The 26,121-nt window shown below is 29.6% G+C and overlaps 2 protein-coding genes across 2 annotated transcripts; both read right to left on the bottom strand.

Annotated features, from left to right (window-relative positions):
* Window positions 1-3,939: 3,939 nt before the first annotated feature.
* Window positions 3,940-8,671, bottom strand: LOC131172858 (uncharacterized). Its single transcript, XM_058134392.1, has 4 exons — window positions 8,407-8,671; window positions 6,105-6,473; window positions 4,175-4,710; window positions 3,940-4,014 (listed from the first exon to the last, which is right to left on the bottom strand). Exons 1-4 carry the CDS (start codon window positions 8,669-8,671, stop codon window positions 3,940-3,942), a joined length of 1,245 nt encoding a protein of 414 aa, XP_057990375.1.
* Window positions 8,672-13,572: 4,901 nt separating this feature from the next.
* On the bottom strand, window positions 13,573-17,747 carry LOC131173149 (ankyrin repeat-containing protein At5g02620-like). The gene is made up of 3 exons (XM_058135030.1): window positions 16,972-17,747; window positions 14,422-14,957; window positions 13,573-14,187 (listed from the first exon to the last, which is right to left on the bottom strand). The coding sequence occupies exons 1-3, from the start codon at window positions 17,663-17,665 to the stop codon at window positions 13,639-13,641; spliced, it is 1,779 nt and encodes a 592-aa protein (XP_057991013.1). The 5' UTR covers window positions 17,666-17,747; the 3' UTR covers window positions 13,573-13,638.
* Between the last annotated feature and the right edge of the window lie 8,374 nt (window positions 17,748-26,121).

Raw genomic sequence — 26,121 nt, 5'->3', positions numbered from 1 at the left:
CAATAAGAGAAGTGATAAAAGATGAACTAGTGCCAGTGAGCAAGATATCATCTACGTATATCATACAATAAATCTTTATACCATTTTATTGATAATGAAGAAGAGAACAATCTGCAGCAGAAGGTTGAAAACCAAGATCAACTAATTCTTGCACCAATTTTTTGTGCCATTGAAGGGGAGCCTGACAAAGTCCATAAAGTGATCTTTTGAGTCTACAAACATGGTGTGGCTTATCCGGATCCATAAAACCTGGAGGTTGCTCCATGAAGATGGTATCATCCAAGTCACCATTAAGGAATGCATTGGAGACGTCTAGTTGGGTAATCGGCCAATCATAAGATACAGCAGGAGAAAGGAGAATTCTTATTGTAGTTGGTTTAACTACAGGAGAGAAAGTATCAAGAAAATCAACACCTGGACGTTGGTGGAATCCCTTGGTGACTAAATGTGCCTTATAGCGATCAAGGCTTATGTCTGGCTTCTCCTTAATGCGGAAGACCCACTTGCAACTGATAATATTATGAGCAAGGGAGCGAGGAACAAGCTCCTAGGTGCCATTTTGAAGGAGGGCATTTAATTCTTCTGTCCTGGCTTCTCGCCAATTTTTGTTCTGGACTGCCTGAGTGTAGGAGTTGGGAATAGGTGAATGGCAGAGAGCCAGTTTGTGATCTTGTTATCATGGGATGGGTACGGACAGCTAGGCATGGTTTTATTTGTGGTTGAGGCAATGATGATGAAGGGTGATCCATTTGGGAAGAAGGAGAGGATAAATCACCAACCAGAGAGATCTCGTTGGGACTAGGATTCTAGTTCGTTGGTGAATGGCAAGGGATCAATGCATTGGTGTGTGTTTCGGTTGGTGGAGATAAGGTTATTGGTGGATGAGATACGGGTGACGAAAGATGGTTGTTGGTGCACGGATGAGGTAGAAGGTGGCATGGGTTTGGTGAGACACGTGGAGGTGGACCCAAAATTCCATTTCGGTGTGAAGCATAGGGATTGGGTCACAAAATTCCATCTTGATGTGGGATAGGAGAAGCATGATGGGCAATTGGGACTTGCGGTGCTGATGGAGCTGGACTGGACACATGGACAAAATTACGAATGGCCAAACTATCATCTTGCCATGAGAACGGGAAATCCTGTTCATAAAAGTAAACATGGCGTGAGACAAATAATTTACCACTAAGAATATCCAAACAGAAGCACCCTTTATGAAGGTTACTATATCCCAAAAAAACACATCGACTAGAGTGAGGAGATAACTTATTTTTAGCATAGGGCCTAAGCCAAGGGTAGCACAAACAACCAACCACATGCAATTCATTGTAGTTAGGTGTATTGCCAAATAAAATTTCATATGGAGTAGTGATAGTATTGTGTGTTGAAGGTAATCTATTAATTGCATAAACTGCACTATCAAAGGCAAAATTCCAGTATTTGGTAAGGACATTGGCATGAAACAACAAGGCACGACCTGTCTCAAAGATATGGCGGTGTTTACATTCAGCCATACCATTTTGCTCAGGGGTACGTAGGCATGATATTCGTTGGGTAATACCATTATCTCTTAGATAGGAAGTTAAAGCTTGATACTCCCTTCCCAATCTGCTTGGAAGTTTTTAATTGGTAAATTAAAAAATTTTTCAATGAGTTGACGAAACTGGATGAATGTATTTAAGACTTCAGATTTGTGCTTTAAGAAATAAATCCATGTATACTTACTGAAGTGATCAAAAAATATAACATAAAAACGATGACCATTAATAGATGGGACTGGAGAAGGCCCCCAAACATCTGAACAAATGAGTTCCAATGGATTATTAACCTTTGAACTAGACTCAAGAAAAGGTAATTTGTGCATTTTCCCTAAATGACAAGCATGACAAGGGGATTTAAACGAAGACACATAAGACAATTTATTTGAATGAAGAACTTTGCTAACAAGTCGAGAATTAGCATGTCCGAGCTTAGCATGCCATGTGTTAAATGTGACAGTATTGACTTCTGGAGACACTGGTGGAAGAACTTGCAGAGGCATGTGGTACAAACCTTCTCTACTCTGGCCTCGGAACAGAATCTTGTTTGTGAGGATATCCTTCACAAGAAAATAGTTAGGATAAAATGCAATAGAAACATTATTTTGTTAACAAAGACATTCACAGAAATTAAATTGCGATGAATAACAGGGGAACATGAAACATTTTGAAGAGAAAAAGAATGATGAGAAGAGCAAATGAGAGAGGAACCAGTGTGAGTTATAGGGATGGTATTACCATTTCCAATGACAATTTCATCATTGCCATGGTACGGAGCAGAACGAGTAACATTTCCGACATTAGAGGTAAGATGATAGTTTGCGCCAGAATCCAATGCCCAAGTTTGCTGTGGGGAGGACAGAGTGGCGGCAAAATTTATGGAAGGCTGGTGTTGGTTCAGATTGTTGGTGGAGTAGGAGGCGGTGTGTGGCGAAGGGCATTGGCGGGCAATATGGCCAGTTCCATTGCAATTGTGACAGGTGATGGCAGATGGATGGCGAGATTGAGAGAATTGATTGGTTGAACTGTTGCGTCCACGTCCTTGGCCTGATTTTCCTCCTCTAGTTTTATGAGCATAGTGGGCTGTCGGTGGAACACTGTCAATGGATAAAGAATCCGTTTTCAATTGAGCCTCCTCGCTAAGCAGTAAAGCATAAAGGTCATCATAGGTAATTGGCACATTGCAAGCCTCAATTGCTCGGATAAAAGGACGATAAGATGAGTCAAGGCCCTCTAAAATATCATACACAAGAGTATCTTCAGTGACACCACTTTGGAGCACAGAAAGCTGATCAGAAATGCTTTTAGCTCTTTTCATATAATCATCAATGGACTCACTACCTTTCTTAAGGTATTTTAGTTGTTTTCTCAGTTGTAAAACTTGTGTTCTTGACCCAGCAGAGAAAATGGCTACCAACTTATGCCATAGTTCTCGAGCAGTAGGTATACCAATTATTTGTGGCAGTAGTGTCTCAGAGATGGATCAGTACAACCAGCTGAGAACGAACTAGTCCTGCCTGAACCACAAGTCATAATCTGGATTGGGAGAGTTGTCAGCAGTGTGTTGGGCTGGTGGGGTAGCATTAGCATCAATGTGGGAAGCAAGACTATAGCCATATAGAATGGGAAGGATTTGATTTTTCCAGAGTAAGTAGTTGGTGGAAGTAAGTTTGATAGGGAGATATTGAGCAATATTTGGTGGAGAAGAAATGGTTGAAGTGGATGAAGAAGAGATTAAGGCATTAGATGTGACCATTTTTTTTTAAGAAGAGCTGGAAGGCAAAGAAGGCTCTGATACCATGAAGAAGCACAATGTTGCAGAACTGATATTTACATTACTAAAAGGATTGCTTAAATACAGTAGGTTGTTACAGAGATAATGTTAGCTTACATAGGATATACATGAGCTGGATATTGTTACAGATATAATGTTATCTTATACAGGATATACATAAGCTGCTAAATTAGATAAATATAACAGATTTATAATAACAGCTATCTGATTAACTCTATCAATGAAGAATGTGGCATCACCGCATATACACCTGTCATGAACGCCACCACCAATAATTCCATAGCAGCAACAGTGAAAATAAATGCCCAAGTGAATAGAAAAAAGATCTTTTTGTTGGTTGCTTGCAATGCCAATAAGAAGTGGATAAGCACAACAGAAATGGAGAGGGCCAACGCAAGGGTATCGGTTACAAGGAAAGTTTTGAAGGCTGATCTTCTAGTTAAAATTGCTGTTCCTTCGTCAGGGCCATCGTTATTACTGTAACCGCCAGGTACGGTGAAACCTGCCGCAAAAGTTACTGTTGCTATGAGGATCGCTACTATCTGATGGGATTCACTCGCTTTTTTGAATCTAGAGATTGACTTGTCGTCAATCATTGACAAGCGCTCACGTGATCTCAACTGGGATTAAAGGCCGACCTCGTTTATATCCAGCCCTCATTAGGTCGCTTGCTGTCCATCCCTGCAACATGAATGTGAACAATTTTTCATTTTGGGTCAGTGTTGCCAATGCAGTTTTAAGTTCAAGCTTAAAAATTTTTTTTTTAAAAAAAATCAATGAAAATGAATGTCGACAATATTTGTGGGGGATGATATATGGGCATAAAATCAAGTTGGTGTACCGGCAATGGCAATTTGCTTTTACGCTTCGTTTCTAGCACCACGTCCAGAGCGGTTAAATTTTCATTATTGACGGCCATTTTATCAACAAGGTGGTGTTCTGTAAGACAACAATCTTCAAAGCCAAGAGCAGCTACTAGATGGACCGGAGTGTTCCCTTCTTTATCTTTCTGATTAATTAGGTTGGCCAGGGAAGGTTTTTCAGTAATAATTTGCACTCCTTTCAAACTGCCGCTTTCCACAGCAAAATGGAGAACATTCCGGCCTCTATTGTCAGCCAGGTCGCAGCAATCTGGGCAGTCCGACATAATTTTTTCCACCACCTTTAAATGGCTATCGCCGTTGAGAATCGCAAGATGAAGTGGTGTCTTTCCATCATTCTCGCTAATATAGGCAGCAGATTTATTATCATCTTCTAGTAACATTTCCACAATTGGAAGAAGATTGAAGTAGGAAGCATAATGCAGCGGAGTCCATCCTTCTTTGTCTTGTTCTCTGGTCAGACTGCTGTTTTTATTCAATATTTTTCTTGTCAAATCTGTGATAAAATTGAAAAAGATGTCAACTTTTAAGGGTAAAAAAAAGGAAAAGTGAAACACAGAAAATTAAATATTACAAGCTTTAAAAGCTTATGTTTCTTCCACTTAATAAATAAAAATATTTTTATTGGAAAGATATCTAATTTTATTTTATAATAATATAAAATATTATACTTACATTTTATAAAAAGAACTATATCTATCAAAAATTATTATAATCATTTAGCCAATTCAATTAAAATTAAATTTTTATCATTCTCTCTATATACTAATAATAATATAATATCTATTATTTACCCATTTAAAGAAACCTAACACTATTCTTATAATAATATATTTAATATATAAAAAATAATTTATATCTACATTATTTTTAAACAATTTTTAATTATTAAAAAAATAAATTTATTATAAATTACATCATTATTTAAGGGTATAAACTAAATTTGCACGCATTAATAGACTAAAAACACTAAATAGATATTATTTAAAATATTTTTAGATAATAATAAGAATAATAATTACAACATTATAATAAAAGAATACTAATGTGAAAAAAAATCTTACTATTTTAAAGTTGCATTTATAAGAAAAAAAAAATGCAAGAAATATTGCTGAAATAGATCAATGATTTTTTGTTATTATATTTTTCTTGTAATTAAGAAGACAAAAGTCTAATATTTTATTAATATAATGTTAGTTTATAAAATAGATATTATTTTTAATAAAATAAATTCATCTTAAAATTAATTTAATAATAATAAATAAAATCTAAATTTAATAATTAAATAATCAAATGATTAGAAAAACAAATAAAATTAACAGAAAAAAATTAATAAAACTTAATTTGAATTCATATACAAACACTTAAGTGGATTAAAAAATAAGTTAATAAATAAAATTTAAATTTTAATGAATAAAGTAAAACACCTAACAAATAAAAAAAGCAGTTCCCTTAGCGAAATAATTTATGAATTCATGGTTTGAATAGTCATGTAATAAATTTCAACATTTGCAAACTTTTTATCATAATAATTTTATTTCAAATTTTTAAAGGAATTAAAATTTAATTAGAATATAATCAGATGGTCCAAAAAAGACATTGAAAACAAATAGCACACAATACAAATTTAGCCTGTACAAAGAAGCAATATAGTATTTTTACTGTTCTTAGTAATAATAAAAGTGTGATTTATTTTTTTAGTGATGTATAATAATTGGCGGGGCCGTAAAAACAAAAATAATAATAATAACTCAGAAATAAGCAAATAAGTTTTTAATTTGATGAAATTTGTAAAATTAATGAGCTTGATAGACCTAAATTAAAATAAGAAAGAAGGAAGAGAAAATGATTTTTGGGTATTTCTCTGACTGACGGGGGAATGAACTGTACCTGCATCTCCGCTTATCACAGCTTCGTGCAAAGCTGTTCTACCATCGGGACCAGTGTATGCCGGTGAGAGACATATCTCCAATATCTTAGAAGCAATGATATTGTTCTCTCTCACCGCTGCAAGGTAAAGCGGGCTTTCTCCTGCGGCATTAGCTATGTTCGCAAATTCAGGATTTTTTCTAATCAATATTTCCACCACTTCAAGATGATTATTTCTCACAGCCTCATGTAAGGCTGTGTCTTTATCTGGGCTTGTCGTCTTCAGCATCTGATCACTTGTTGACGCCTCTGCACCTCTCTCAATGTCTTCTTGAGCATTCTTGATGCTATCGATAAGACATTCCACTATATTTTTACGCCAAAACCTTGCTGCAATGTGCAGTGGAGTTTCACCTCTGATATTGGGCTAAACTAGCAGCGATGGACACTTTCTGATAACTAGTTTCACAATGTCACGACCCAACCTATGGGCCGGACCGGCACTAGGACCTGGGCCAGCCTAAAGCCCCCGAGGCTCGTAGTAAGCCTAACTGTTCCTTTACCTAACTCTAAGGCCCATTTGGGCCCAATTTCAAGAAAACAAACGGACAGAGTCCAGCCATAAAATGGACTTTCCAACGGGGAGTTCTTGACTCTCCCGACCTGTAAACACAATAATACTCAACTGGGGAGCTCAGCTCACCCTCCACATACTCATAACATCATAAAAGAAATAGGAGCTCAGCTCCCTCATCCAATCCATCAAACAGACATAGAATATTAAGTTTACAGGTCCAACATGATAATAATATTACAGACCAAATTCAAATAAATACTGCTAACACATGCGGAAATTCTAGGAGTAAATAAAATTACACAAATATTGATAAACAACCTGCGAAGTATAAAAGCAGGTTAACCCAGAATAAAATATCCTCCTGTGGCCTGTAAAAATTTTTGAACAGGAGTGAGCGTTCGACTCAGAGAGTAAAATATCAATTTTAACCATAATCCCTATAACTATCTAAAACTAATGCAACCTGTGGAATGAAATGCAACATCAGCAATAAATTCACATCATAGCATCAAAAATGTAATTTGGAGCACTCACGCACTCTGTAACATCAATCATAATATATGGGAGCTGATCCCCTATACAGCTCTCTTAAATCCAACCTGGTGCCAGCGAAGAACTCAGCTCGGACTTCCACTTAATAACCAAATCGAGGGTCCCAGCGAAGAACTCAAGCCGTGACTACCCCTCGAAGGATCGGGTCCCAGCGAAGAACTCAAGCCGTGACTACCCGTCCTATCCATAGTTCACACCACATCACACGCACGCCAACGCACGCACACTGCTCCAAATTACCGCAACAACATTCATGGCACCTTAACAGTTATCAATGCAACATAAATCGTGCCTAGAGTTTAACTACATAATAATATGCATATAAGTGATGCATGGGCATGCTTGAACATATAATAATAGTGAAATTATAATTAAAATTAATATTTTACTCACAGACTTGACGACAATCACTGTGGCAGCTGGGCGGAGGAAGAAGGCTGTCCCGGCTCACCTGACAATTATATTACAATTATTTAATACAAATGACCCAATACAATTCAAGAAAAGACCAATTACATTCTAAGTCGTGCCGAAAATCCAGCAGAGTCTCCCCTATACCTAGGACCTACCCAACCTGCAAAAGGCTCAAATCACACTTCTATATTCGCAACTCATATATCCACAGTTCAATCACATCACACAGCCCCTCCTGAGCCCATCAAATCAGTCATTCATCACAGTATGTAAAATTGCAATTTAGTCCTTATAATTGATCATTTTTTCAAAAACTGCCCAAATAAGCTCTAAAAATTCTAAAACTTTGCCCCACGGTCCTTAGCAATATTACTAAGCTATTGCAAAAAGAATCATAATTTTCTAAGCTACCACGAATATTTTATGGATTTTTAATCCTATTTAAGCACTAGAAAATTACGAAAAAGCAAGGTTCGGGTTTACCTTTGCCGATTCCGACTTCGGGAACGCGCTCAGGACGTCTAACAATGGGGGGCTAGTCAAAATCTCGGTCCAATTCGGAGACTTTTCCAGTAACGGGTCTGTCTGGCCGGAATTTCGCAGACCTGGTCAACTGTCGAATTTCCGCGAATCGAGGATAACCACACGAAGCCCATAACACGGGGGTTAGTACATAAATTTAAAATTTTTGGAGTGTTACACACAAATTCAATGGATTCTTCCGTTTCATTTTGTATTGATGTGATGTAAACATGTAGGATTGTACTTTTGTTTGGGTACGCAAAAGATCTAGCGGCTCTGTGTAATCTTTGAATTTGTTGATTTGGCCTTCAGCTGCAGCATTGTACCATTTAGCATCCATGAAAGTGATGATGTGTTTTTGTTTGGGCTGATCATTGATCTCAGATGCTAATTGGGTTTCGGGCAATACTTGGGAATCCGCCATATATGTAGCAAGGTAGCAAAGTTGAGCAATGGAAAATAGTGAGCGGGAAAAAGCTTTTGCCGTGAGATTTTTCTTTTCGCTCGCTCGTAGCACACGCATGCCAGACACTTCTATTTATAAGGAGACTAGAGAGTGGAGACATATTTGGGTTGTGTTTGGTTGGTTGAGTTAATTTAATGCATTTTTTTTCCTTATTAGGGAGTTTAAATTCATAATTTTTTATTTATATAAGAGTATTGTGTGTATATATCGTCCCACTAATAAAATTTTCTGAATTCAAATTGATCATCCATCTAATTAAGTTTATTTATTTAATTAAACAATTATCAATCAATGCATGTTAACTAAATATCATTAAATTTATTCATTAAAAATATTAATTAGACTCATGGACTTTATACCAAAGCTCTATTGTCTCCTGGTGGTCTGGTGGGGTTGTGATGTTGATGCCAGATCCAGTTCGGTTCCAACCATTGTCAGATTAATGTTAATCCAATTTTAATACTGGAATTATTCAATAGTTTGACAGTTCAAATCAGATTTAACCCTCAATTTAAGGCTAATAATAATAATAATAAGATAAAAAAAAGTCGTTGTGCAGAATACTCGCCACATTAAGAATACTCACTTCATTAATCTTGTTATTTTTTACTTTAACCACTATATCAATTATAAGCCATTGAACTTAAAACTGGCACAGAAATGTCTTCTATTATTGATCTCAATTTCTCATACCAAGATTGATTAGTAGTATATTTTACTATCTTTCACATGACCAATGAGGAGTTTAATCAATTGTAGCCCCAAGACCGATTGTTTGCTCCACATCTACATGCCATAGGTAATATAACATTGGAAAATATTTGTTAAACATTTCCCCATAGTTTGAAGAAGCACATCTTTTAGTTAAAAAAAAAAAAAGAAGCTTAAGTTTAGGAGGATTTGGTAGGTACATTAGGGTTTAATAATGAGTAACTATTACTCTTATAATTTTTAACTTTTTATTAATGTTATTTGAATATTTAAAGAGATTAGATTAATTTTTCATTTCATTAATTTTTATACCTTCTTAAGATATTAAGTTAATAATTACCCTCTTTAAATGTTAAAACTTACAAGGATAATTTTAATCCTTAGGGAGTGTTTGGTACGAGATTAATAAAGAATAACTGTTACCCTTATAATTTTTAACCCTTATTAATATTATTTGGATACTTAAAAAAGAATAGGTTAACTTTTCACCTCATTAATATTTATGTCTTCTTAGAAGGTTAAATGTTAACCTTAGAGACCCTTCTTAAGGGTTAAAATTTATAAGAGTAACATTTAACTATTGATTTTTTAACCTTATACAAAATACATTCTTAATTTTTTAACCTTTTACTAAATACATTTTAATTAAGAAGATGAATATTTTGGAAAGGAATATATAATTGTGAATTAAATTGAGTTTGCAATGCCAATGTTAGTTTGGGTTGCTTTCGAAGCAATTTGCTCTTTCGTTACTTTAGCATAAGAAATTATTGTAATTTATGTTTTCTTAAAAAAAAAAAAATAAAGTAATGACACTATAAATAAAGAGGATATAACTTTGTGTTTGGTTGAAAAATATAAAATGTCAAATTTAAATTTAATAAAATTATATGTTTCTAATTAATTAATAATAGATTTATATTGGACTCATAGATATGAAAAACATCTTATTTAAGTGTAGATTTAAAATGTTTTGTAAAATTGTATTATTTAAAATATATTTTAAAAGAACTCAAAATAAGTAAAATAATGTTATTTGAAATCAACAATTTATCAATATTTTATATTAAAATTAAATTTAAATTCCTTATTTCAAACTTTGGTATTTAATAACCACATAAAAATATTATAACTTATGAAATATTTGAAACTACATCTAAATAAGAAAAATTTTTCATTCCATTGATTCAACAATAGAGTCATTCTCAAATAACATAGTCCACTTTCGTTTGAGCTTAATTACTCTCGTGAGGCGAATTTTTTTTTTAACTTTTTTTTAAATAATTTGTATATAAAAAATATTTTTTATAAAAATTATTTTTTGAAAAATATTTTTCATAAAAATATATTTTATTGTTTGGTTGCAGTAAACTAATTATAAGTGTGAATGTCATATATGTATAAATATTTTAATATTTTAATAAAATTGTGAAACTCTAGAAAATGACTTCCTTTTTTATTTTTCTTAAAAATGATTTAATTTTTCTTTTGATCAGAAAATATTTTCCATTTACTCATTTTATGAGTTTCCCAAACACAAACACTAAAAAATGAGTAAAATATTTGTTTAAAAAATTATTTTTCACAAAAACAAATGGATGCTTAAGTAAAACACAAAATATGAAATTGCTTGGTATCCTAATCCTCTTACAAGCATAATTGCAACTCATGGCCAGAGATTTCTTCACAACAAAGGATCCTATTTCCTCGTTTATTTTTTAAATTGCCTTAAAGCAACAATACATTTTTCCCCCTCCAAGGCTTTGTATGATGATAAGCATTTCTCAATTTAGGGGTGAGTATTCGGTTCAAACCTAACCGAATCGAATCTAATCGAATTAAATTATGAAAACTGAATTACATATTTTAGAAACCAAACCAAATCGAAATGGATGAAAAATCAAATCGAACTGAACCGCTCTATTTCGATTTGGTTCAGTTCAAACAGATCGATTTTGATTTTTTATTATTTTTTAATTTAGCCTTGATTTTCAAGTTATTTGATTTAATTTTGACTTTGGTTTGAACCTAATAACCATTAATCAATGAAATTAAATAATTTATATATATATATATATATAATTAAATATAATTCATAAATTTCTCATAAAAATAAATCAATTTAAAAATCGATTCAGTTTGATTTGAATATATAAAATTACGATTCGATTCGGTTCGATTTAATTGATTTTTTCTCTTCAAAATCGAATCGAACCAAAATTTTTAATATAAAATTAAACCAAACTGATTAAATTTTAAAATCAAACTAATTGAACCGATTGACTCAGTTCGATTCAGTTTTTCGGTTTGAACCAAAATCTGCTCAACCCTATTTCTCATATGAATTATTTAATTAATATATTGTTATGTGTCTGCAAAGATATGCTTTGCTCATTCAAGTTAGTGTAATTAACTTTTGTAACTGATATGTTTTGGTCAAGTGATGAGTTATGTGCTTGTCAAATCTGCAACAAATTGGAAAAGATATCCAACTTTTAGAGGGAAAAAAAAAAGGTAAAACATACAAAAATAAATATTATTACGCGAGAGCAATATTTCGAATCCGCATTACTTGAATGGCTGTGTAGTTTTGTAAACAAGTCAAGCTGCTGGCTGATTGTTTGAAATTTGATTTGATAAAAGTTTAGTTTAATTCGGTTCATTTTCTAAATCAATCAAAATTAAACATTATTTTTAGAACTATTTAATAAATAAGTCGAGTTGACTTGTTAAGATTTACAAGTTGACTCATTTATTGGCTCTCGAATTGATTCATGGCTTGTGAGCTAACTCATTTGAAGGCTCGTTAACAAACTCTTTTAATATATGTTCGTGAGTGAGTTCGGTAAATAAACTTGTGAGTTGACTTGTTTACAAATTTATTTATATTGATTATTATATTTTCTAATGTTGTAAATATATTATTTCTGTTTATACTTATTTAATAAAATAACATATTACTATTATAAATTATTATATGATTTTATTTCATATATTTAAACGAAACTAACTAATTTATTTTGAAAAATATATTAATTAATTCCTATAATTTTGTATCGTTTACTCTTTAATCTCTCTAATCATTTTAAGCATTAGTTTAAATTTTATTTAATCATTGTAATTTGAAAAACACACCCCTATATTCCATTTGTTTTCTAAGTCTTAAACTATTTAATTCACATAATGGTAAATTCTCTCTCTTTTAAATATATTGACTAACAGAAAATTTGATTTAAAATGGATAGAGGGACTAAAGAGTAGACAAAATAAAAATATAATGACTAATTAATGTATTTTTCAAAATAAGGGACTAAGTAATTAGTATCGTAGAATAGAGGAACTAAATAGTTTTTGTAAAATAAATATAGTTATTTATAATTTAAATTTAATTTTATATAAAAGTCAGTTATTTTTATGAGTAAATTAAAGTTAAACCTTTTGATGTTATTTTATAATTTTTCAATATATTATTATTATTATTATTATTATTATTATTATCATTATTATTATTATATAAAATTATTAACTATAAAAAATATTTGGGAGAATTATTATTTAGTCTATATATTTTAATGAAACTAACTACTTGGTTCTCATATTTTAAAAAATATATTAGTATTAGTTTCTGTATGTTTTTATCCACTTAATTACTCTTAATTAATTCCTTTGGTCATTTTAGGTGTTAGTTTGAATTTGATTTAGTCCATGCAATTTGAAATATATAACTATATATTCTCTCTATTTTCTATGCTTTGAAATCTTTGGTCCCCGTAATAATAATTTCTCTTTTTATTGAATATATTAACTAACAAAAAAACTTGATTTAAACTTGTTGGAGGGACTAAAAAGTATATAAAAGAAAAATACAAGAACTAAATCATATATTTTTCAAAATAAGGAAATTAAGTAATTAATTTCATTAAAATTAAGGGACTAAATAATAATTTTCCCAAAACAATTTAACTTCTAAATTCTTCTGCAATAACTTCTTCTATATGCTGGTTGAAATCTAAATGGATGGAGTTAGACTAGACCAACTCTCAATAAATAAATGGGAAATTCTTACCTAGATTGGGTTTGTCATATACTCAAGATGCAATCACGTGAGATCTATATATTTAATAAATTAATCTCACTATACTTCTTATATATTGGATCCATAGTAGACTAGTCTACGCAAGAAAAATCATTAATAAATAAACAACAAATTATACATTCATAAATTTTAAATACAATAATTTCCGTCTTAATTTTACATATTTTTCTAATTATACACTGCTCTTTAATTGTACAACAGTCCAAGTATTAGTCAGTTAATCATAGAAAGTAACCTTGAGCACGCAGAAATACAATAAGCCCAAACAACTTCCGATGACACAAATGGTAGCCCCAAGACCTGATGAGGAACTTGGCATCACTGCATACACACCTGTCATGAATGCCACCACCATTAATGCCATAGCAATTAAAGTGAAGTAAGCAGCCGCAACGAATAGATTAAAGTACTTTCTCTTGGATGATTGCAATGTCAATAAGAAGTGGATAAGCACAACAGAAATGGAGAGGGCAAACGCAAGGGTATCAGTTACAAGGAAAGTTTTGAAGGCTGATCTTCTAGTTAAAATTGCTGTTCCTTTGTCGGGGCCATCGTGATCACTGTAACCGCCAGGTAAGGTGAAACCTGCCGCAAAAGTTATCGTTGCTATGAGGGTGGCTACTATCTGATGGGATTGACTCGCCTTCTCGAGTTCAGTGATTAACTCATTGTCGAGTCTTGACATGTTATCACGTTCTGTGAGCTGGATAATTGAAGGCCGACCTGGTTTATATCCAACCTTCTCTAGTTTTCTCTTTGTCCATCCCTGCAACATGAATTCATTAACTGTGTTGTTCCAAAACAAATCAATGCGTACCAATAGAAATGAATAATTTTTCATTTTGGCACGGTGTTTTCTGTGAGATTTCAAGTTAAAATTTCAATCAAAGCTAAATTGAAAATAATAATAATAATAATAATAATAATAATAATAATAATAATAATAATAATGCCTTCAATTTGTGGGATGAGGTAAAGGCATAAAATTAAGTCGGCGTACCAGAAATGGCATATTGCTTTCATCCTTCGTTTTTACCACTACGTCCAGAGCAGTTAAATTTTCATTGTTGATGGCCTTTTTATCAACTAGGTGGTGCTCTGTAAGACAACACTCTGAAAAGCCATAAGTAGCAAGCAGATGGGCCGGAGTGTTCCCATCTTTATCTTTCTGATTTATTAGGTTAGCCAGGAAAGGTTTTTCAGTAATAGTTTTCACTCCTTCAAAACTCCTGCTTTCCACAGCAAAATGGAGAACATTTCGGCCTCTATTGTCAACCAGGTCGCAGCAATCTGGGCAGTCTGACATAATTTTTTCCACCACCTTTAAATGGCTTTTGCCGTGGAAAATCGCAACATGAAGAGGTGTTTTTCCGCTTTTATCGCCAATATAGGCAGCAGATTTACCATCTTTTAGTAATAACACTTGCACAATTTGAAGAAGATTGAAATAGGAAGCATAATGCAGCGGAGTCCATCCTTCTTTGTCTTGTTCTTTTGTTAGACTACTGTTTTTTTCAAGTATTTTTCCTATCAAATCTGCAATAAACTTGAAATAAATATCAACTTTTCAAGGAATACAAAAACAAATTTCGAAGCGGTATAATTACTTAATAATGGCTAATATATCGGACTGCGAAACACTCAAATCGATTATTATGATCCTTACACTCAATCCGCAAGTTACTTGAACCACTAAATTTTAAAAAAAATTTTTGAAGTTGAATTCAAATAGCTTGATTTATTTACAACTACGTACTTCTAAAAAACCAAAACTCTTTGTGCAAGTGATTTCGGTGAAACAAAAATTGGCAGACAAAGAAAGAAGAGACATTAGCAGCTTTTATTCACTACAGGCTTAGGGGCGTTTGATTTATCTTTTGGGTTTTTGGGTATAGTTAATAGCTAATAAATATCCAAATAAGTAAATTAAAGTATTTGACAAACTTAAAAAAATAGAGCTAACAAATAATTGATATGATACCCTTCAATTCCAGTTTGTATCAACTCTAGAAATAAAGTTGTTTCTCATCAACTGTTACCTGATTTGATTTTATTTTTTATTTAGATTATATTATCATTTTTCATGTAACTCGAAAATTAATATTATTAATGTTATTTACCATTATTTTTTTTTTCATTTACAATCTTAACATCTTAATTAGCGAATTGTAATTTTGTTAAAATATTTTTCATTAATAACATAAAATATAAAATACTTATTTATTATAAAAAAATACAATTTTTTTTCTAAAAACTTAAAATTATAAGATTTTCTTTCTTCATCAACAATAAAATTACTTTATTATTTTATAACTACATTTTAAAAATTATTTAATTATTTTTTAAAAGAATTTAATTATTTTCTTATTTCAAAAATAAAATAAATAATATGATATAATAAATCAATACTATATTTTAATTTTAATAATATAATAAATGATATAATATATTAAATTAATAATTATATATTTATTTTAATAATAAAATAAATAATATAATATAATAAATTTATAGTTTTATATTTATTTCAATAATAAAATAAATTATATGATACATGCCCTTATTAATCATTTTACATATCAACAACAACAGTTAAATATATTTTTACCAAACACTTAACATAAATTAGCTTTCATTAGCTACTAGCTACCAGCTATCAACTATCAACTAATAATAATATCTATCAGTTAACAGTTATCTATCTATCAATTAACAGTAATCAGCTATATTCAAGCAAATCCTTAGGGTTGTTTAGTTTTCTTAAAGGTAAATTTATTATTTAACCCTAATGTTTTATGATTAATAACGCTTGAGTCCTTATATTTTAGAAATTAAACTATTTAGTTCCCTAGTTTTGCTTTTATAACACACTTAAGATCCTTCCATCCATTTTAGACATTAATATTTAAGATAAATTACTACTTTATCTTCGGATATTACAATTATTTATAGTTTCATTCCTTAGATTTACAATTATTTACAATTTCATTCATCAGTTTCATCTCTTCATCTCCCTCACCATCTCTCTACCTGCCCCATTTCTGTCTCTTTCCCTCTCTCTATCTCTCTCCATTTTCCATCTCTCCCTCTCCTCTCTCTCTTACATTTATGGTTCTATTCTTCCTCTCCATTTTTATACCTGCATGAAGGAGATAGACAAACAGCAAAGGAGATAGAGAGAGAAACATGGAGAGAGAGAAAGGAGCTAAGAGGAGGGAGAGATGAATAAGGGAGAGAGGAGGGCAAAGAGAGAAACAAGGGAGAGACAAAAATGGAAGAGAGACGGAGAGAGATATATAAACGGGAGAGAGAAGAAATGAGAGAGAGAGAGATACAGAGAGAGGAAGAGAGATACAAAAATGAAGGAGAGAGGCAGAGACATAAATGTGTGAGAGAGGGAGAGAGAGATGGAACTAAGGGATGAAATTGTAAATAACTATAAAAGTAAGGGATAAAATTGTAAATAATTATAAAATTAAGGGATAAAATTGCAAATAGGGAAGAAAAATGGTTTTTGTGTATTTCACAACTGAGCGGAAATGAAGCGTACCTTCATCTTTACTTGTAACGGCTTCGTGCAAAGCTGTTTTACCATTGGGACCGCTGTATGCTGGTGAGGGACATATCTCCAATATCTTAGAGGCAATGATATTGTTCTCTCTCACCGCTGCAAGGTACAGCGGGCTTTCTCGGGCGGCATTAGCTATGTTCGCAAATTCAGGATTTTCTCTAATCAATATTTCCACCACTTGAGGATGATTATTTCTCACTGCCTCATGTAAGGCTGTGTCTTCATCTGTGCTTGTCTTCTTCAGCATCTTAGCACTCGTTGACGCCTCTGCGCCTCTCTCAAGGTCTTCGTATTGAGCCTTCTTGATGCTATGAATAAGAAATTCAACTATATTTTTGTGCCCGAACCTTGCTGCAATGTGCAGCGGAGTTTCGCCTTTGATGTTGGGCTCAGATAGCAGCGATAGACATTTGCTGATAACTAGTTTTACAAATTCAATGGATTCTTCCGTTTCCTTTTTTACTGCTGTGATGTAAACATGTAGGACTGTATTTTTGTTTGGGGTGCGCAAAAGATCTAGAGGCTCTGTGTAATCCTTGAATTTGTCAATTTGGCCTTGAGCTGCAGCATTATACCATTCAGCATCCATGAAAGTGATGATGTCTTTTTGTTTGGGCTGGTCATTGGTCTCAGATACTAATTGGGTTTCGTGCAAAGCTTGGGAATCCTCCATATATGTAGCTAGCTAGAGGTCGCTAGCAAAGTTGAGCAGTGAAAAATAGTGAGCAAGAAAAAGCCTTTGCAGTGAGATTTTAGGTTTTTCTCTGCACTTGCAACACGCACTTGCCAGACACTTCATTTATAAGGATCCTGGAGAGTGGAGACAAATTTCTGTTGTGTTTGGTTTGATGGGTTAATTTAATGCATTACATTTATAAGGCTCAATACGAATTTAGATATTTGGACAATTTTGCTTACAACTAATTTATTATGAATTTAACTCCCAACTAAAAACGGATAGGCCAGATATTAGTCACAACAAATCCACCCCTCGGGGCTAGTGCAATGTCCCATCACCTCATATTTATTTTATAAATACAAATATATAAATTTTATATATTTTATAAATATTATTATAATTTTATATATTTTAAAATATTATTTAAAGATTGTTTTATTTACTTTAATTAAATTAGAATTGAAGAGATTATATTTCTTATCAATTTCAATATATATTACTGTATATTTCAAACCTGATATGAAACTATTTTAGAGGGAAACAAAATAAAGAAAAAAAATATACTGAGAAAATAAAAGTTTAGAAAAAAAATTATTTTCCTCCTTTTATTTGAATATTAGAAAAAAAGAAAATTATTTTATAAATAATAAAAACTTCATTTTATTCTTTTATTTTTAAATATATTTTACTTCCAAACAAAGGCCTGCTGATAGAGATGACAATAGATAGAGTATCTATGAAAATCACTCTATTCAAATCCAAATCCGATAAATGTTTCTAAAACCTGAATCTATCCCAAAACTTTATTAAAATTTATTTTTAACTACCAGAACTTATCACAAATCCTATTATTATTATCATCAGAAAAATACTCAAATCTATTTAATTTTATATATTTTAATTAAAATCTTCATAAAATTTATTTTTATTAATAACTTATATTTTAAAAAATTAATAATTTCATAAAATATTTTAATTTTATTTTATATAAAATAAAATCTATAAATATTATCATAAAAAATATATAATTTATATTTAATTAAATATTTATAAATAAATTCAGATAACAAATACTTTATATGTAAAATTTAAATTTAATTTAAAATTATTATAAATATTAAATTTTAAACTCAAATTCATCTTAAAATCCACAATATATTATTAAAATTAATTTTATTAAAACTCAGCCAGATTAAATACCTATAAATAATCCGTTGCCATTCATTCCTGCTGACAGTTACACTTAAAAGTGTACAATAATTGTAGTGAAGCTTACTATAATGCTTACGACTGTTAGTAGAGATAAGCAAGTGACGTATGAGCCGACGTAGAAACAGCTACTGATTTGATAAGGATAAATTATTTACACTATATTGAAATATGTATAAAATTTTTAAATAATAAGTTATTTAAGATATGATTTTTTTTTAAGAATATAAAATTTTTAAAAATTTTACTTTTTTAATTTATTAAATTAAAGAATTCAAAAAATTTTAATAATTTATTTTTTATTATTTTACATTACTTAAAAAAATTTCTCTACACTTTATTTAATATACTTTATTTTTACTTTAAAAAAAAAAAGTGTTGATGAGTCCTCATCCTCAGAGTCCCAGCATGGGCAGTGAGTGCTAGTGAGGCACTTAAAAAAAAAATAGTGCTGATGAGTCCTCATCCTCGGGGGTCCCAACATGGGCAGTGAGTGCTAGTGCGGCATTGACTTCTAAAAATTTGCACAGGAAGTATATTTGTTTTCATTGATTATTTATTTATTTATTTATTTTATCTCATATTGTCTCTATCATGTAAAAGAGGAAAATACATTAAGGATGAACACTGAGTAATTGATTACAATCGATGAAATTTAATTGTTTTAGTAAAAATAAAATTAATTTAATTTAATTATCTTTAATTTGATAATTAAATTAATTGAAATAATCAAATTTTTATTAATTTATTAATATATTAATTATAATTTTATTAGCAATATATTAGTTATAGTTATTATTTTTATGAATTATAATAATAATAATAATAGTAATCAACTTGTAAATATTCTTTAATAATCATATTTATTATTTTTTATAAATAAAAAAGATTATAAATATATTTTATTTTTAATTAATTAATTAATTAATAATATAAAATATATATATATATATATATATATATATATATTTTTTTTTTTTTCAGTTAATTCGGTTATAATTGATAACATAATCCCATTAAAATTCTTTATTATATATGCTTAGTTCCAAGTGTTTTGAGTAATCCTATATATATGGACTGATTTACTTAAAGAAATTGCAATTATATATGCTATACCACTCAGCCTCTTCATTGGTCCATGTTCAGGTCTCTGCTTTGAAACACTATGTGACCTCGCTATAGCCTTAAAAGATATGAATATTAGTCATATAATTAGGGCAATTCCCCTATTGCCTAAAAAAATTTGTCTATACACACAATCATTCTCTCTTGGTAGGCGTAATAGGAGCATTAGATCCTCTTGAATTGAGAAACTAACAGGTGCTTTGTGCGTCTTTTCCCAAATTTTTCTATTACGATGAGTTGTTTTTTTATGTTGCATCTGTTGATAGATTTATTTTTTTACCTATTTTGTAGTTTGTATTTTACTGCGAAATTTTATTTATTTTTTTTCAATAATAATTTTATAGTTATGTTAATAAATTAAATAATTGTTAATAAATGAATTTATAATACTTATAGAATTAAAAATATAGGATTATAATAGGATTTTTGGCATAAGTTACTATTAAAAGAATATCAAAATTTTAATTTGTGATATAGTAATACTAAAAATAAAAATTATTTTTAAATTTAGTGACGGATAAATGGTTGCTTAAAGAAAATTAGTGACGAATTAATATGGATTAATTAGTAATAGATCTTCGTCGCTAATAAAATAGTTAATTTAAATTAATATAATAATTAGGTTAATGATCATTTGAAATATTTTATTAAATTCATGGGAATTAATGAAATAGAGAAATTATTATTATATACATTTAAAAAATGCTTTCGATTGTTAAAAAAAAAAAGAAAGTTGATCTTTTACTAAAGTTAATAAGAAGTCGTATAATTACGTTTAAAATTCAATTATAATATATACTCTATTTATGATATAATTCTTTTGATTAATAAATTAATCGAATATTTTTTCACCATCTATTTTTATAAAGTTCAAATCGCACATGTAATTGAATAGTGTTTAAAAGTCAAGAAAATTAATTGATATCATTTGCCAATTATGTGATTATTGTCTAAATTTAAATATAAAAATTTTAATTGAATGATTTTAAATATTGGGAGAAATTCTCATTTAAAATTAAAGAGCTTAATTAAATGAACTTTTGGAAAAATAAATAATTTTTTTTTTGTATGTACAAACATATATACGTACGGAAAAAATAATATTTTGTAAAATTTATATTTTATATTTGAAAATTAAAAGATAAAAAATATTATTACTTAAATAAATTTGGTATTATGGTAATGATAAGTTAAATTTAATTGATTATTGGAAATTAATATGTTTTAGTCAAAACAGGTACACTCTTAAAATTAAAAAAATAAATAAATAAAAAAAGCTTAAACTAGTAAGTTAAGAGTATATTTTACTTTTAATTAAAGTTGATTTATTATTTTTATGTTAAATATTAACTTTTGAAAGCTATTGACATTGATAATTTAATAATTATGTGAGCATTTTTTCAATTCTAAAAAAAACGTATAGATAAAATAGTTAGAGTTTTATTATAATTAGTATATTATATATATAAGAGATTGTCATCATCATCCATCAATTTATGATATTTTTATTGGAGATAATACTTAATTAATGATGTTAGATTTGTGATATTATTGGAAAGTGTGTTATAATTCCTGTAGAAATAACTATTGATATAAGTTTTTAGCCAGAGTGGGAACAAAGGCTAAAAGCTATGGGCTATTTATGAAATCTTAGTTTTTATGGCTTACAAAATTAATTAAAATTACTTAAATTTTTTCTAAAAAATTAAGAAGATAATAAATTAAAATATAAATTCACTTATGCATTTTAAAGAGTCCAAAAACGAATTTATATATCAGACAAGTGCTTAAATCAATTTGAAAAAAGTGCAAATCCCTTTTATTTTCTCTCAATTTATTAATTATGAATTTTTTATTTTTAAAATAACTTTTATATTAATAAATCATATAAAATTAAAATAATAATAAATAAATTAAAAAAAATTTTGAATATATAATTATAATATTCATTTTTATATATGCTTAAAAATAATTATATTTTAATATATTATTTGCTCTTATTAATTATTTTACTTATTAATAATAATAATTTAATATAATTTTGTTAAATATTTATAATATATTTATATTATTTAATAATTATTTACAACAATTATTAATTATCCGTTATATTTAAATCAAATTTACCAGCCCTATATTTTAAAAAATTTAGCTTTAAATTTTTTCTAAAAAATTAAGAAGATAATAAATTAAAATATAAATTCACTGATGCATTTTAAAGAGACGAAAAACTAATTTATATATCAGACAAGTGCTTAAATCAATTTGAAAAATGTGCTAATCTCTTTTATTTTCTCTCAATTTATTTTTCACACATCTAAACAGAGATTTGAATTAAGAATTTGTGATTCTCTTTCCCATGAACATATCGGAAATGAAAGTTGCCAAATTGCCATGTACAAACACTTAACGCTTACCAGAAACCAAAAAAAAAAAATCACAAACGTCGAAATCATTTATCCATAGGCCGTAATGCTCACCACCACCAAATGTGACCTCCACGATTTGGACAGCTACAGCGCCCGCCACCATCCAATCAAATTCCTTCAAATTTTATATCATTTATCCCAACCTCGTTGATATTTTCTCATCTTCCAGATCCATTCCAGTTTTGCTACGTTGTAACTCACTCACACGCATGTTGATACGTTCTGCATGAACTCACCATCCATTTCAAATATATATATTTTATACTGTGTATTTCTTGTCATTTTGAATATATATTACTGTGTATTTCAAACCTGATATAAAACTATTTTAAAGGTAAAAAAAATTAAAAAAAAAAAAAATATATATATATATATATATTTAAGGAGAAAAAATTTAAAGAATTATTTTCTTATAAGGTATTGAATTTATTTTTACGTAAAATTGAATTTACTCAATTTAAGCGTGTCAAAAATATGTATGGCCTTTCCTCACATCTGAACTAAATTGTAGGAATGTTAAAAAAGCGTATGACCCCATTGTGAAATAAATGTACACCAATCTCAGAATAATTGACAGAAAAGAAAGAACCTAATCTCAAAACTGAATATTAACGACAGACAGATCATTTGATGTTGATACAGTGAAGAATCCCTTGCTTCCACTCTTCGTCTATCTTTAATTTGCCTTTCCTGTGTCCTGCGTCGCCGTCCCCTTCTTTCTATTTCTTTATTATTGAACTAATATTTGTGCTTTGCCCTTCAATAATAGAGATTACCAAATTATTTGTTTGTCTGATTACAATTCTTTTATACAGAGAATGTTTGAGGTTGTGATTAAACTTACTTTTTCAATTTGGAAAAAAAAAAACCTTACTTTTTCAAGAAATGTTATTTTAAATAATGTTAAAAAATAATTTAATTATTTTAAGTGTAGATTTAAAATGTTTTGTAAAATTATATTATTTAAAATATATTTTAAAAGAACTCAAAATAAGTAAAATAATGTTATTTGAAATCAATAATTTATCAATATTTTATATTAAAATTAAATTTAAATTCCTTATTTCAAACTTTGGTATTTAAACACCACATAAAAATATTATAACTTATGTAATATTTGGTTTTATAGGAATCCACGTCTAAATAAGAAAAAATTTTTATTCCATTGATTCAACAATAGCGGCATTCTCAAATAACATAGTCCACTTTCGTTTGAGCTTAATTACTCCCATGAGGTAAATTTTTTTTTTAAACCCTTTTTTAAAAATAATTTGTATATGAAAAATATTTTTTATAAAAATTATTTTGTGAAAAATGTTTTTTATAAAAATATTTTTTATTGTTTAATTGTAGTAAACTAATTATAAATATGAATGCCATATATGTATAAGTATTTTAATATTTTAATAAAATTATGAAAGTCTAGAAAGTGACTTTCTTTTTTATTTTTCTTAAAAATGATTTAATTTTTATTTTGATCAGAAAATATTTTCCATTTACTCATTTTATGAGTTTCCTAAACACAAATACTAAAAAATGAGTCAAATATTTGTTTAAAAAATTATTTTTCACAAAAACAAATGGATGCTTAATTAAGTAAAACACAAAATATGAAATTGCTTGGTATCCTAATCCTCTTACAAGCATAATTGCAACTCATGGCCAGAGATTTCTTCACAACAAAGGATCCTATTTCCTCGTTTATTTTTTAAATTGCCTTAAAGCAACAACACATTTTTCAAACCGATCAATTTTGATTTTTGATTATTTTTTAATTTAACCTTGATTTTCAAGTTATTTGATCTAATTTTGACTTTGATTTGAACCTAATAACCATTAATCAATGAAATTAAATAATTTATATATATATAATTAAATATATTTCATAAATTCCCCATAAAAATAAATCAATTTAAAAATCGATTCAGTTCGATTTGAATTTATAAAATTACTATTCAATTCGGTTTGATTTTACTGATTTTTCTCTTCAAAATCGAATCAAACCGAAATTTTTATAATATAAAATCGACCAGAAACCGATTAAATTTTAAAATCAAACCAATTGAACCGAATTGATTCGGTTCGATTTAATTTTTCAGTTTGAACTGAAATCTGCTCACCTGTGACGCCCCTTACCCGTCTATTGTATAGCCGAGCAAGAAGTGCCACATTCGGTGCCGGAGCACCCTATCTTGTCTTATCATGTCTATTGTAAATTTTAATGTCATTTAAATCAGGTAATTTATGTGTAGAATTTTTTTTTTTTATATCTTATTTCTATGGAGACCCAGACAGAGTCTTCCCTATTTTATTAGCATTCGGCGGGTTTTCACTAATCACCTGTTAACATGTCCATATTCATTTCACACATTTCCATATCATATTCTCTTTTATCATATCATTCACAACTATTTATGAGATCTCAAAATGAAGTATCATCTATTGCATTCATATGGAAATTTATAGATAATAAATTACAAATTTTCATTTCAATCTCAAGTTTAATTACAAGTCCAAAATGAAAAACATCATGACTAGACATAATGAACCAAAATACTAGTCGATACATGAGCCCCACCAAAATACAAAAGACTGATGAGGTGACTCTGGTCGGTGGCAAATCTGATCAGAACTCTATCCGAACACTACTGTGGCGGCTGCTGATCTTTAGTATCTACGCGATGGAAAACCAACGCGCTAAGCATAACGCTTAGTGGTGCATAATTTATAATAATAATAACCAAACAATTGAATTAATATCTACAAATCATAATTTGTAGGTCTTTTATATTTTTATTGCCCTTTGGAAATAATTAATATTATCGGGATCTTTTATGATTAATTATTATATTTTAAGTCTTAATTAATTTTTATCAGTGCCCAAAAAACCTATAACAGATTATAAAAGCTGGATGTACGGGTGTATACTGGTTAGACAGTCATATATCTATTCAGTATACGTCTATCAGGCACGAGGCCAGCTATCGAGCACAAGACCCGCTGTCAAGCTTGTAAAGCCAGAAATAAAGTAGGCACAATGGCCAGTAAGTAGGCATATAGCCTGTAGAATAATCATACCAGACATAAATTGTCAGTTCATGATTTTCTCTGTAGGCAGTACTGCTATCTGTAGTCCCTAATTGATATACCAATATATCCAAACTAAATAAAAAAATCTAGGTATACTATGGGAAATTAAACATTTTTAATTATTTTAGAACTATTCACTGTTAATATTTTCTGGTGCTGTTCAGTGGTACCATTAATTTCATATTAATAGGATATTAGTCTCAATTTACATAGTCATATCATTTTTAATATTTAATTAGCCTTATGAGTATTTTAATCACCATGTATAGCATTTTTCCCATGAACCTTTCTTTAGATTCATTTTGATGTGTTATTTTTATTTAGGAATTTGACTAGGTTAGGGTGTCTATTTGGTCACACTTCCTTCATAACAAATGCTCCTCTATGTTTAAACTTGAATTTCAGTTTTTGAATCACTGAATTTGAGGTTATAGAACTCAAGTTATGGTCAAAATACCATAACTGCTCCCTTTGCCTCTAAGCTATCCAGAATTTACAATTCCTGGTCAATAAACTTTGACCAGTCATTTGAACATTTTATGGTCATTTTTAGACTTAGGTTCCTTCACAAGATATGTTCCTCTATGTCTTAGGGAC

Source organism: Hevea brasiliensis, chromosome 14 (genome assembly GCF_030052815.1).
Source record: "Hevea brasiliensis isolate MT/VB/25A 57/8 chromosome 14, ASM3005281v1, whole genome shotgun sequence".
Taxonomy (NCBI): Eukaryota; Viridiplantae; Streptophyta; class Magnoliopsida; order Malpighiales; family Euphorbiaceae; genus Hevea; species Hevea brasiliensis.
Note: the sequence above shows the minus strand (reverse complement) of the source record. Positions and strands in the feature narration are given on the sequence as shown.